The sequence below is a fragment of the Neoarius graeffei genome, chromosome 21 (assembly GCF_027579695.1).
Source record: "Neoarius graeffei isolate fNeoGra1 chromosome 21, fNeoGra1.pri, whole genome shotgun sequence".
Classification (NCBI taxonomy): domain Eukaryota; kingdom Metazoa; phylum Chordata; class Actinopteri; order Siluriformes; family Ariidae; genus Neoarius; species Neoarius graeffei.
The window spans coordinates 55,210,734-55,225,433 of record NC_083589.1 but is presented as its reverse complement, the minus strand read 5'-3'; the positions used below and the strand labels follow the sequence as shown (position 1 = coordinate 55,225,433).

Genomic DNA, 14,700 nt, shown 5'->3' with positions numbered 1-14,700 from the left:
TCTAGAGGTTTGCTTATCTATCTATCTATCTATCTATCTATCTATCTATCTATCTATCTATCTATCTAGAGGTTTGCTTATCTATCTATCTATCTATCTATCTATCTATCTATCTATCTATCTATCTATCTATCTAGAGGTTTGCTTATCTATCTATCTATCTATCTATCTATCTATCTATCTATCTATCTATCTATCTATCTATCTGTCTGTCTGTCTGTCTGTCTGTCTAGAGGTTTGCTTATCTATCTATCTATCTATCTATCTATCTATCTATCTATCTATCTATCTAGAGGTTTGCTTATCTATCTATCTATCTATCTATCTATCTATCTATCTATCTATCTATCTATCGGTTTGCCTATCTATCTATCTATCTATCTATCTATCTATCTATCTATCTATCTATCTAGAGGTTTGCTTATCTATCTATCTATCTATCTATCTATCTATCTATCTATCTATCTATCTATCTATCTAGAGGTTTGCTGATCTATCTATCTATCTATCTATCTATCTATCTATCTATCTATCTATCTATCTAGAGGTTTGCTTATCTATCTATCTATCTATCTATCTATCTATCTATCTATCTATCTGTCTGTCTGTCTGTCTAGAGGTTTGCTTATCTATCTATCTATCTATCTATCTATCTATCTATCTATCTATCTATCGGTTTGCTTATCTATCTATCTATCTATCTATCTATCTATCTATCTATCTATCTATCTGTTTGCCTATCTATCTATCTATCTATCTATCTATCTATCTATCTATCTATCTATCTAGAGGTTTGCCTATCTATCTATCTATCTATCTATCTATCTATCTATCTATCTATCTATCTATCGGTTTGCCTATCTATCTATCTATCTATCTATCTATCTATCTATCTATCTATCTATCTATCTATCTATCTATCTATCTATCTGTTTGCCTATCTATCTATCTATCTATCTATCTATCTAGAGGTTTGCTTATCTATCTATCTATCTATCTATCTATCTATCTATCTATCTATCGGTTTGCCTATCTATCTATCTATCTATCTATCTATCTATCTATCTATCTATCTAGAGGTTTGCTGATCTATCTATCTATCTATCTATCTATCTATCTATCTATCTATCTATCTATCTAGAGGTTTGCCTATCTATCTATCTATCTATCTATCTATCTATCTATCTATCTATCTATCTATAGGTTTGCTTATCTATCTATCTATCTATCTATCTATCTATCTATCTATCTATCTATCTATCTATCTATCTATAGGTTTGCTTATCTATCTATCTATCTATCTATCTATCTATCTATCTATCTATCTATCTATCTATCTATCTAGAGGTTTGCCTATCTATCTATCTATCTATCTATCTATCTAGAGGTTTGCCTATCTATCTATCTATCTATCTAGAGGTTTGCCTATCTATCTATCTATCTATCTATCTATCTATCTATCTATCTATCTATCTAGAGATTTGCCTATCTATCTATCTATCTATCTATCTATCTATCTATCTATCTATCTAGAGGTTTGCTTATCTACAGTATCTATCTATCTGTTTGTCTAAGAATTTTAAGTCTAGGAATTTTAATTTTATAAACACAGTGTGTCTTTAAGTTACGTCATATCCGGGTCCCGCCCCCTCGGTGTTGTACCGCTGCATTTTACGGCTGAGAGCGCGCGGCTTTGCGGAGGTCTGATTTAATCAGGAACACTGATTCAGTTTATTAAACAGAATTTTTGCTGAGTAAGTACGCATTTAACACTTTACATTTCTTAAATTTCAATTTCTTAAATTCCGCTTTTGTTCTTCAGGTTTAGTTCGTTTGCTTTGCTTCTTCACGGAATGTAGTTTCGATGTGTTTTCAGCCGGGGTTTTTTTTTTCATTCCTATCCGCTCTCAGTAAATCCCGCCTCCTGTGCTCGGATTGGCTAGTGGTTTATTCTCACACGGGTTTCAGTCGCTGTAGGGCGGTATGAACGAGTAATTCTGACCAATCACAGCACAGAAAGCGGTTTTGACGGAATACGGGTAGGGAAAAACACGTTAAAGCCAAGCTTCCTGTAGATAAACGTCAACAGTTTTTGACATCATTTTTGGAAATGAAAAAATAAATGAGTGAAATAAGAGAAACAGTAGTCTCTAATGGTCTGATGAACAGATGAGGTGGTGTTTTATTTCAGGAAATAAAACCACACCTTAAAGCAGTGATATTGAAGATGTGATTATAATATAATAATGTAATTAATAATAATAATAATAATAATAATTTGTGTAAATGAAACTTTTGCTTTTTACTTTCCTACAGGTTTCACTGCTGGAATCGCTGCTTTCAGTAAAAATGATTTTCACCTCAACATTAAACAGTTAAATCACAAATGAAAGAAAATTGTGCCCCAGATTTCAGGGTAAGTTTAATATTTACATGATAAAGGTCATTATTTGCTGCAGTGCTCTGTGCTTTACTCTTTCCATTCACACGGCCTTCATATACACGACTTTTACACGCCTACAAGTCAGAGAGAAAATATTCAGCCAGATTGTTTCTCTCGCTCCCTCGGATGAGCTGCTCACATGACGGTATGTTTTTGTGGTTTTCTGAAGCGCTTCACAGGAACCAGCCCTGAGCGGAGCGCCACTGATCATAACCAGCTCCTTGTTTTATCGTTCACTAACCCTGCTTGTAGTAATGTCAGAATTTTCCTGAGTCACTGAGTTTATAAAGCATTTTAACTGCTGATGTTGAACTGATCATGTTGATTCATTCAGCTTATTATTGAGTTATTTTCCCATCAGAACAAAATGCATGTAAATGGAACGAAGCGTGTGCTTTTTATGTTGTAAATAATTAATATCTTCATCAGGCTGGACAATATACGATATGAGACATGGAGAACCAACACCGTGACATAAATCTGTGTGTAACTCGTGCAGAAATTGAAGGATTTTTTTTTTTTTTGATAAATTTGGGTGCTTTTTTTTGTTTGTTTGTGAACATGTTGATATAATAAAAAGAAAATCACATGTTGGCTCAGAGATATGAAGTTTATCTTTTTGTGTTGAAAAACTTGCATTTTTAATATGAAATGCATCATGAATCTGAGTGACATGTTTAAATAATATTGGCTGGTGTTGAGTGGTCTATCAGATATATTCCATTCAGTTAGCATGATGTTGAACGAGTCAAAGACAAGTAGCTGAATGGAATATATCTGATGTACCATGGAAAAAAAAAGCTGCTATTATTATGGAACAATTACAGATTTTACAAAAAGTTAAGAACAGGGGGGAACTTACCAATTCTGATTCTGATCGAATGTAATTCAATGTTCTGTCGATCTAATGTACTGTACAAAGTCAAAGTTCTAACAATAAAAATGGTACGAGTCCAAAAAGCCTGAACAACAACCCAACTTCTATACAAGCTGTATATCCAGGTAGACAGTTCAAGTTCTGTTACTTTTGGTTGTAGTTAATTATTACATTGCAGTTGTTCAAAACAAAAGGGCTTTGCTGAGTGAAGTCCTCTTGTAAAAGTCTCCGTCACTTTTCCTCACCTCCAAGTAGAACTTTGACAATATTTCCACTATTGATCTCTTTTCCAGTTTTTCGATGTCCGTTGGTCTGTTTTTCTCTTGTAAACATGCCTGAAGAATATCCAGTTTAGTTTTGGTAGCCTTTCGGATGTTCGGCGCGTCTGTCTCTTTCAAAATTCTCTCTAAATCTTCCACTTTTAACGACGCAAACCTGGCAGCCATGTTTGTCTACAAACTGTCAGATACCCCTTTTCCACCAAATCAGTTCCAGGGCTGGTGCTGGTTCACAACTCATTCAACTTGCGAGTCAGCTGAGAACCAGTTTGCTTTTCCATAGCTCGCAGTGCTAAGGGGAGCCACGTCATTACGTCACTGTATACGTCAGTTACGTCGCTGCGTTTGCATAAACCTTGGCGCGAACATCGAAGCAACAACAACACGGAGGAGAAGCAGCAGCAACAACAACAATAATAATGGATGACTTCGCGTTTGTACAGCTGCTGCTTCTCGTCGCTTAAAAATGGCGACCTTTCGCGGTCTTGCGATTGCTGTTGGTCTTAACAACTCCGCCCCCCCGCTGACGTAAGCGGTTCTTTCCTCTGGCCCAGCAGAGAGTTGGTGCTAGCCTGGAACCGGTTTTTCTGGCCCAGAGCCAGTTCTTTGTCAGTGGAAACAGAAAACCCGGTTCCAAACTAAGCACTGGCCCCGAACCAGCCCTGGAACTGCTTTGGTGGAAAAGGGACAAGAGTCACTCGCTAGCGCAGACGTTTTACATCTCTGATGTGTCTCTCTTCCAGTTTTTCAATGTCTGTTGGTATGTTTTTCTCTTGTAAATATGCATGAAGAATATCCAGTGAAGTTTTGGTCGCCTTTCAGGTGTTCAGCGCGTCTTTAGTTTCAGTTTATTTATTTAGTGTTTAATCCGAGCACTAAATTAAGCCCGTCTTCTTCCTCTTTCCCGGCCGACAAAGAAATGATTCTGCGCCTGCAGAAGAAGAGTTTTGTCATTGGATTTTCACATGAGCTCTGACATGTGACGTCGTGTTGTCTTGATAATTTGCAATATTCTAACAATATTGCACGCTCATTCTCCATTGGCGAGAGTGGCGTAATACGTGGAGAATAAGCGATATGATAAGAATAATGCATGCCATCAATAAACCCACTAGAAGGGAATAGAGCACGTTTTTATTCCATGGAAAAAGTGTCCTGTCTGTATAATAATTCCTGATATTTCACTCTGATGATGTCACTCCCAGTGTTTTCCTGCTGACTAGATGCACGTTTTTTTTAAAGATTTTTTTTTTGGGCTTTTTTCACCTTTATTGGATAGGACAGTGTAGAGACAGGAAATGAGCAGGCGAGAGAGACGGGGAGGGATCGGGAAATGACCTCGGGTCGGAATCGAACCCGGGTCCCCGGATTTATGGTATGGCGCCTTATCCACGACACCCCAACCAGATGCACATTTTTTTTTTTAAATGGTGAACTGGTTCAAAACTAAAATTCTTTTGATTAACTTGCTTTTTTTTTTTTGTGGATGTGTCCATATAATCAAAAGAACATTACACGGTGGTGTGAAGATATGAAGTTTGTCTTCTCGTGTTGGAAAAACATTTTGCTTGTTCGCTTCACACACTCATATGTTCACCACTCAAAGATAAACTTCATATCTTTGCACAACCATCTTCTACGTATATAAAATAACAATAATACACTTTTTTCTTTTTTTAACGCATTATCAGTACTTTTGTATTTCTGTTATTACTTGGTGTAAATAAAAAGTACCTTTCTGGACAATAGAACATTTTTAACAATCGCTTATTTTCCTTCTGAAATTCTTTCATTTTTCTAAATGCTGGAAAAAAAAAGAAATTCTGAAATTAGAGTGAAAAATTTTTGGTGTTTTATTCTGAAAAAAATGATAAATGCTGATGTGTATCTGGAGGATGTTTTCAGCTAACCGGTTTGTGCTCATGCCTTCAAAGCACAACTCGAGCGTTTTAATTTCAACATCTGTAAATGTCTGATTCAGTGGTTTGCGATCTGTTCGTCACACACAGATCGTACTTTACGACTGACTTTGTTAGTATAAATACGGAGCCGATTTATAGAAAATCGGCCGTGCTGATTGGTTGAGAAATTCTGACTATTTCTCGATAATCGCCTCGAGCGACTCGGCAAAATGGCGGCCGCTCGCTTCGTCAGCGTAAGTGAGGAAGAATTACAAATGATGAAAGAAAACGCTGTTCCTAAAAGCACTAAAGATGCTCCGAAGTTTGGTCTGAAACTATTCAAAGGTAAGGTGGGGTTGTGATTTATTTTATCGATTTTATTTTATGTGACTCGACGTAGATAAGTGACAAGTCTTTGCGCTACGTTATTACGTTTGCATGCCGCTTTTCAAGATTGAAAAAAATCATTACATTTTTTAAAAATAATCACCTGTGTATTTATACTAAAAGAATCCTCCACGTCAGGTTCAGTGAATGAATGATTGATTGTTAAATAGAAGTTTACAGCTTTGAGAGTTTGTAGCTATGACTTGTTTTGCTTTAGCTCCACCCCTTTAGCTCTTTAGTGTTATACGCTAGACCCCGCCCTCAACATGTTGCATTAAATTTCTCGAGTTGCTCTCTGAAAACGAGTAGCCTGTAAAATTGTAAATGAAAATTGTAGCTATATATGACAAATATATATACTCTCCCCATACTTGAAAACTCAATACTGTCATGATATTTAATTTTTGCTGAAGTTTGGCTAAACAAAACGCCAAACAAAGTGACACTGTATGTCCAGAATCTGGGACTTTAATCTTTCTGACACGGGGAAGTCTTCAGGACTGAGTGAGACGAAGTGGTTCACATGAAAAAGTTGTCGTATTAAGTTTAAAAGCAGAGCCTGGGTCTGTTGTCGTAGCTGCTATAACGTAAGCGATAACTTGTTTAGCGAACATCCCACAACATTAAAGGAACAGTCCACCGTACTTCCATAATGAAATATGCTCTTATCTGAATCGAGACGAGCTGCTCCGTACCTCTCCGAGCTTTGCGCGACCTCCCAGTCAGTCAGACGCGCGGTCACTCCTGTTAGCAATGTAGCTAGGCTCAGTATGGCCAATGGTATTTTTGGGGCTGTAGTTAGATGCGACCAAACTCTTCCGCGTTTTTCCTGTTTACATAGGTTTATATGACCAGTGATATGAAACAAGTTCAGTTATGCAAATTGAAACGTAGCGATTTTCTATGCTATAGAAAGTGCGCACTATAATGACAGGCGTACTAACACCTTCTGCGCGCTTCGGCAGCGCATTGATACGGAGCTCAGATATCAATGCGCTGTCGAAGCGCGCAGAAGGTGTTAGTACGCCTGTCATTATAGTGCGCACTTTCCATAGCATAGAAAATCGCTACGTTTCAATTTGTGTAACTGAACTTGTTTCATATCACTGGTTATATAAACCTATGTAAACAGGAAAAACGCGGAAGAGTTTGGTCGCATCTAACTACAGCCCCAAAAAATACCGTTGGCCATGCTGAGCCTAGCTACATTGCTAACAGGAGTGACAGCGCGTCTGACTGACTGGGAGGTCGCGCAAAGCTCGGAGAGGTACGGATCAGCTCGTCTCAATTCAGATAAGAGCATATTTCATTATGGAAGTACGGTGGACTGTTCCTTTAACAAGTAACTATAAACGGATAAAAAGTATAACGTCGTTCTTGTACGAATTAACGATTGTAATGATTGTCGTTTTGCTGCGATTTGTAAAAAGAATAAAACGCTTCACCGTTCTGGGAAAATATCAGCGTGGAGTTTTCAAAGCTTTCACGCTGTAACAGATGTAAACCGGCTGATTGTTCTTCAGAGAGCTCGCTGCTGAGGACCTGCTGCTGCTGACGGAGCATGTAGTTCCTGCCTTCACTCAGGAGGAGAACGAGAGAAGGGAAGCTGGGAGAGATGAACATGGAAGACTTCACCATGCGAACGTATGGCACCAGTGTCCTGGACAACAGACCTCTGTTCGGGGAGACGTCAGCGAGGGTAGGTCTCGGGGACCGAGCGGACATGATGGGTTTTGTTTGATTTCTCTCGAATTCTTCCCCATGGAGATGCTGTGCTTTTAAAGTGTATTAGGAAAACGTCAGTTCTGTCTGTTCGGTGAAGTTAGTTTTTTTAATAAACTGTATATTGTTTTTTTTTGGGGGGGGATTTTGTTTGCGAGTAAATTCATAACGGACGCAACGACACGCAGGTCACTCGACTCACGCACACGGTCTCATTAATAAGAGACGGAGGACGCGTCTGACTTTTTATGGAACTTATGGAACGCCAAGTATATTTCTATAGCACTTTTAACAATAGACATTGTCGCAAAGCAGCTTTACAGAATTTGAATGACTTTAAACATGAGCTAATTTTATCCCTAATCTATCCCCAATGAGCGTGACGGTGGCGAGGAAAAACTCCCTCAGACGACATGAGGAAGAAACCTTGAGAGGAACCAGACTCAAAAGGGAACCCATCCTCATTTGGGCAACAACAGACAACATGACTAACATTAACAGTTTTAACATGAAGTCAGTTTCGTTGATGTTATAAACTCTTCATTGATGGAAACTTGAGTGCAAAACAACTGCAGTCCTAAAGTTAGCAAGTCAACTGTAGTCCTCAGCCATAAAAGCATTACTGTAAGTGTCCAGAGCGTCCTCCAGGTGCGACTTTCAACTGTCCAAATGGGGCCGTCCTCCACAGGAGCGATGCGATGAGACTCCAACCAGACACAAGGCACCAGGATGGACCAGGCAGGTCCGAGGAGCAGATGATGTCAGCATCTCGATCTCAGATACCCCTTTTCCACCAAATCAGTTCCAGGGCTGGTTCGGGGCTGGTGCTGGTTCACAACTCGTTCAACTTGTGAACCAGCTGAGAACCAGTTTGCTTTTCCATAGCTCGCGGTGCTAAGGGAAGCCACGTCATTACGTCGCTGTATACGTCAGTTACGTCGCTACGTTTGCATAAACCTAGGCGCAAATATCGAAGCAAAAACAACATGGAAGAAGCAGCAGCAGCAACAATAATAATAATGGATGACTTCTCGTTTGTACAGCTGCTGCTTCTTGTCGCTTAAAAATGGCGATCTTTCGCGGTCTTGTTATTGTTGTCGGTCTTAACAACTCCGCCCCCCCGCTGATGTAAGCGGTTCTTTCCTCTGGCCCAGCAGAGAGTTGGTGCTAGCCTGGAACCGGTTTTTCTGGCCCCAGAGCCAGTTCTTTGTCAGTGGAAACAGAAAACCCGGTTCCAAACTAAGCACTGGCCCCGAACCAGCCCTGGAACTGCTTTGGTGGAAAAGGGGCAACAGGGACAGACAGATTGGGGGGGAGGGGAAGAGAAAGAGAGAGAAAACACAGGTTGTTAGGTAATGTCATCAGATAAACGATATTATTCTGTCCACATTCACTCTGATTGGCTACTCTACCACTAGGATATCAGCTCGTATACTGTGAGTAGAGAAAAACAAAATGGCGGAGCGTGTTGCTGAACCAGCTGAGGACGAAATTAAAAACTACTCAGAAACAAAACCCCAAAAAAGCAGCAAAATATGGAATGAAAGTATTTGATGGAGGAAAAAAAAAAGATTGTTTTTTTTTTTGTCAGACTCAAGAATTATCGCGTTTTTCACAAATTGCTCCTGTCATTTCGCCGGTTTGTTTGCATTCTAAGCGGAAACGATTTTGTCGGACGTTTTGTATAAAGTTTTTATTGATCGAATTTGCTAAAAATAAAACTAAAAATGCTCCGTTTCTCAAAATCCAGTGAATGTGGATAGAATAAAACAGTTATTCTACTCAGTCTCGGTGCTACACGACTCATCGGCTATCCGCTCACGTACGACTCGGTTTCATAGAATAACTGTTAAATATATTTAGTATGGCCACTTTAGGCGGCACGGTGGTGTAGTGGTTAGCGCTGTCGCCTCACAGCAAGAAGGTCCGGGTTCGAGCCCCGTGGCCGGCGAGGGCCTTTCTGTGCGGAGTTTGCATGTTCTCCCCGTGTCCGTGTGGGTTTCCTCCGGGTGCTCCGGTTTCCCCCACAGTCCAAAGACATGCAGGTTAGGTTAACTGGTGACTCTAAATTGAGCGTAGGTGTGAATGTGAGTGTGAATGGTTGTCTGTGTCTATGTGTCAGCCCTGTGATGACCTGGCGACTTGTCCAGGGTGTACCCCGCCTTTCGCCCGTAGTCAGCTGGGATAGGATCCAGCTCGCCTGCGACCCTGTAGAACAGGATAAAGCGGCTAGAGATGATGAGATGAGATGGCCACTTTAATAGGAACTTGTTCTTGATTCTAAGATTCCTGTTCTTGGCTGCAGGACTGGAACCCAGTGTGTTCTTCTGTATTGTTACATGCTGAGATGCTTTTCTGCTCACCCCGGCTGTAAAGAGTGATTATACGAGTTGCTTTATCTTTCCTTCCTGGCAGCTCGAACCAATCTGTCCATTTTAAAGCTTAAAAAAAGAAATCATATCTTTTTATTTAACAGTTTACGTCATTACGCATAATGTTTTTTTTTTTTTTTAAATTCCTCTATCTGCTGTAATGTAAAAATAATTAAGGGAAACACTGAACATTTTTAAGCAAGTACAACAACAAAACATTAATGTCCGAGGTTTGGATAGTTCCTGACTCTTTCCCAAGCCGTTCTGTATTATAAAGGACAGCGATGTGTTGATGTGTTGGCTCTGTGTCTGTGTGCTTTCCTTTCAGGACAGGATCATCAATTTAGTAATTGGTGGACTCGCATCTCTGCTCGTGATAGTAAGTTCTGCTGAAGTATATTAATAGTCTGTATTCAAAAAAGAGGTAAACGTTGAGTCCCGATGGTTCCTCTTTCACACAGGTGACCATCATCAGCGCTTTCGTCTTCCCTGCACTGCCTCCAAAGCCACTGAACATTTTCTTTGCTTTCTGTATCTTGCTGATATGCATCTCTGTGCTGATTCTGGTAGGTGAACAAAACACTAATAATGTTCATATGTGTATATATATTACTGATTAAATACAGTACATAAAACATTATTATTATGAACACCTGCTCATTTATACAGCTCTCTAATCAGCCGATGACTTGAGAGCAGCACGATGCATCAAATCATACAGATACAAATCAAGAGCTTCAGTTTATTAATGTTCACTTCTTCAAACAGCAGAACGGGAAAAATCGTGATCTCAAAGTGTGACTTTCTTTCACTGTGGCACGGCTGTTGGTTTGAGCCAGATGGACTGGTTTATTTGAGTTTTTCAGAAACTGCTGATCTCGTGGGGGTTTCTCACACAACAGTCTCTAGAGTTTACAGAAACAGAATCTATTTATTGTCATTGTACAGAGTACAACGAAATTAAAAGCTAACCTTAAAGGGATAGTTTGGGATTTTTGACATGAATCTGTATGGCATCCCCATCAATAGTGTCGTGCAAACACACTGACTTACCCCCGACAGCATCCTGTGAGTCCAGTTCTTGTCCAGACGAAAGTAGTCCGGCAAGTTTGTTGGGGTCACGAAAGTAAAACGTTTTTCGTCTCAAAACAGTGTGTGTTCAAAAGAGTGATATATTTGCATCACAAAACCGTTGCCAAATAAAAAGTCAGACCTCGAAATCGCTTGGCACTATTTTCTCTCCCTCGGTATCACTGCGCGCTGTCATGTTGACATCTGCGCAGGAATCAACACCTTTCCCATTGTTTGGCGGGGATTAGGAGTTCAGATCGCTGCGCTAACAAGTTAATTTGAGAGCAAGAGCAGCGACAAATTTATCACCTTCTATAACCTATACAATAATGTATTTGTGAAAATGGTGCGCACTTGCGACTATCCAGGCTGTAGCAACAAAGATGTGGCTGAATCTCCGCACACATTTCACCGTCGTAGTCAGACGTTGTCGCTGTTGACCAGTGATATGAAACAAGTTCAGTTACACAAATTGAAACGTAGCGATTTTCTATGCTATGGAAAGTGCGCACTATAATGACAGGCGTACTAACACCTTCTGCGCGCTTCGGCAGCGCATTGATATCTGAGCTCCGTATCAATGCGCTGCCGAAGCGCGCAGAAGGTGTTAGTACGCCTGTCATTATAGTGCGCACTTTCCATAGCATAGAAAATCGCTACGTTTCAATTTGTATAACTGAACTTGTTTCATGTCACTGGTCATATAAACCTATGTAAACAGGAAAAACACGGAAGAGTTTGGTCGCATCTAACTACAGCCCCAAAAAATACCATTGGCCATACTGAGCCTAGCTACATTGCTAACAGGAGTGACAGCGCGTCTGACTGACTGGGAGGTCGCGCAAAGCTCGGAGAGGTACGGAGCAGCTCGTCTCAATTCAGAGAAGAGCATATTTCATTATGGAAATACGCTGGACTGTTCCTTTAACAATATTCCTCGCTCTGGTGAGGCAGCGAGAGTTGTAGACGTCCATCTAAGGTGGGGGGACGGTGGGCGATGATTTTCTGCGCTGTCTTGATCACTCTGCAGCCTATACAGAATAGTGCGAAAAACAAAAAACACCGAGTGAGCGAGCAACAGTTCTGTGAGTGGAAACACATAAGAGAGGTCAGAGGAAAATGGCCAGGTTGGTTCGAGCTGCCAGGAAGGAAAGAGTGTATATAGTAAATCACTCTTTACAACCATGGTGAGCAGAAAAGCATCTCAGCGTGCAACAGCAGAAGAACACGAATCTGAGAAAGAATCAACAAGAAGTTCCTATTAAAGTGGCCATATTATAGATATTCCACAAAATCGAGTCATACTTGAGCTGATAGCCGGCGAGGCGTGATAAATAAAAAAAAAAAAGATAAATAAGAACTTTTATACAAAATGTCCAACAAAATCATTTCTGCTTAGAATGTAAACAGACCGGTGAAATGACAGGAGCAGTTTGTGAAAAATGCGATAATGATGATAGTAATTCTTGGGGAAAAAAGATACGTTCTTCCCATGAAATACTTTTATTTAATATTTTGTCACTTTTTTTTTTTCGAGGTCCAAATCCTGCGCTCTGATTGGCTGGCGAGCAGGTCTGTATCCTATGGTACGGACCCCAGTTATGGACCTCTGGTGACTCGCTCGTTCACAACAACAAACATGGTAGCATTTTTTTGTCAACATTTTTTTTTTTTTTTAATAAGATTATCAAAAATCTTGTAAATTTTTGCCAGCATTTCTCAGGAGAATAGCATTAATTTTACAGCATGGATAGCGATGACGACAGTGTTCACAGCGAAAGCGAGTTTTACTACCCTGAGGAAGAAGAAATAAAAGAAAACATTTCAGGAGAAAGCTAAAAACCTCTAACTGTTGCTAACGCCGAGCAAAAACATGGCTGAATCCTGAATGACTCCTATTTGTATAAATAGGGGACTACATAGGCGGCAAAATGTCGTTTTTTTCCTGCCATGGAAGTGCACTTGTATACCGAGGAGGAAGCAATTTGCATTACAGCCGTGAATGAGGATTCAAAATGGCGGCTCGGCTCGGTTTTCCCTTTCGGGCGCTCTCGTTTTCTGTTAGAATTTTGTAAAGAAAAAAAATAAATATATTATTTACCAGCTTAAGGTCGGTCCGTATGGTGAAATACCGTGACCTCGGCCTTGAATACTGACCTCGGCCCAGAGGGCCTCGCTCAGTACTTTCAAGACCTCAGTCACGGTATTTCACCATACGGACCTCCCAGCTGGTAAATAACATGTATGTATTTTTGGGGGTTTTGTTTTCAAGTAGTTTTTATTTCGTCCTCGGTTGGTTCAGTAGCACGCTCTGCCATTTTGTTTTTCTCTACTCATGGGGTATATGGGCTGATATCCTAGTAGTGGAGTAGCCAATCGGAGCACACGATTGCTCATGTCCAGTGACGGAATGGGGAGAAAACATGCATGAAACCTTGAGGAAGATGGTCTACAACAGCAGAAGGCCAAATCAGATCCCACTTCTGCAAACCAAGAACAGGAATCTGAGACAACAAGAGGCGAGACAGTAGGAGTGTTGTTCTTTTCCAATCTTCTGCTGAGTGGATAATTGTATAAATGACCAGGTGTAAGTGTGAAAGTGGGCTGTGACGGTCTATTCAGGATCCTTCAGCAGTCACAAAAATGTCTTTATTGTCTCTTTCTATCAGATCTTCTGGTACAGACAGGGAGACTTGGAGCCGAAATTCCGTAACCTGATCTACTACATGCTGTTTTCAATTGTCCTGCTATGCATATGTGCCAACTTGTACTTCCACGACGTGGGACGTGACAAAAAGGCCAAAGCCTTATCATAGAAACACGAGGAACTTTGACACGGCGGTAGAAAGTGTGTACGCTGACTTGAAACGAGTGACTCTTTGTTTCCTACAGCCCCGTGCGGTTGTCATCAGGGCCAGTCTGCCTTCGGAGGCCTTCTCAACAGACCAACGGTATTGTATATGTGTATTATGGAGCACGGTGGATGCGTATGCAGATGTTTTGCATCCCGAGTGCTGTATATTCCTGCATTGCTGTATTCTGCCAATGTAAGTCCGAGACTGTTCTTGATTACAAGCCATTGTTATATGCTGCAGAAAGCATTTTCTATTTGTGTATTGTATACATGTTGGACTACATTCCCGATTGAGATCTCTTGCATTCCTGATGCAATCTTGAAGCTGAAGCACTTACCAAAACGGAGACGCAGCCTGGCGGGACGAGACATTCAGGTTTCTGCATCTCTGCACACTGTCATTTGATATGGCCAAGATTGATGATTGTTGATATTTAATTTCTAATATGCATTTTATGTTGGAAATAAACCCTTATTCCCATTCTTTGGTGCGCTTGTATTTTCTGATTTGCTTTTTCAGGGTGAAGTTTTTAAACTCGATTTTTACCGAATAATCTGAAAGTGATGTCTTGCAATATGGCAAGCTGTTTTAGCTGTAATACTAGGTGTGCATGGTTATTTTTACTCGTCAAAATGCAATCGTTAGTCAGAATTAAAATCTAGGATGTAGGATTTAGGGGGATCTATTATTCATCCATTATCTGTAACCACTTATCCTGTGTAGGGTCGTGTGTAACCCTTATCAAAAAGAAGTATACTTCGAGTTCATTTTATTAAGTAAAGTATATTTCTTTT

General features: G+C 40.2%; 1 protein-coding gene across 2 annotated transcripts; it reads left to right on the top strand.

Annotated features, from left to right (window-relative positions):
• The first annotated feature begins 1,650 nt into the window (after positions 1-1,650).
• tmem243b (transmembrane protein 243, mitochondrial b) lies at positions 1,651-14,386 on the top strand. Of its 2 annotated transcripts, none has more exons than XM_060903364.1 (6): positions 1,651-1,754; positions 2,317-2,416; positions 7,410-7,585; positions 10,314-10,359; positions 10,442-10,546; positions 13,721-14,386. In XM_060903364.1, the coding sequence occupies exons 3-6, from the start codon at positions 7,533-7,535 to the stop codon at positions 13,865-13,867; spliced, it is 351 nt and encodes a 116-aa protein (XP_060759347.1). In that variant the 5' UTR covers positions 1,651-1,754; positions 2,317-2,416; positions 7,410-7,532; the 3' UTR covers positions 13,868-14,386. The 2 variants fall into 2 exon arrangements, with proteins under 2 accessions (XP_060759347.1, XP_060759346.1); XM_060903363.1 differs by having other exon boundaries at positions 10,309-10,359.
• Positions 14,387-14,700: the final 314 nt, after the last annotated feature.

Bases quoted from the DNA above. Each gene is read 5' to 3' on its own strand.
- tmem243b (XM_060903363.1), top strand. From the start codon at position 7,502: ATGAACATGGAAGACTTCACCATGCGAACGTATGGCACCAGTGTCCTG. The intron at 7,586-10,308 runs GTAGGTCTCGGG...CTTTCCTTTCAG, and splicing joins TCGGGGAGACGTCAGCGAGG to GACAGGATCATCAATTTAGT. The intron at 10,547-13,720 runs GTAGGTGAACAA...TCTTTCTATCAG, and splicing joins GCATCTCTGTGCTGATTCTG to ATCTTCTGGTACAGACAGGG.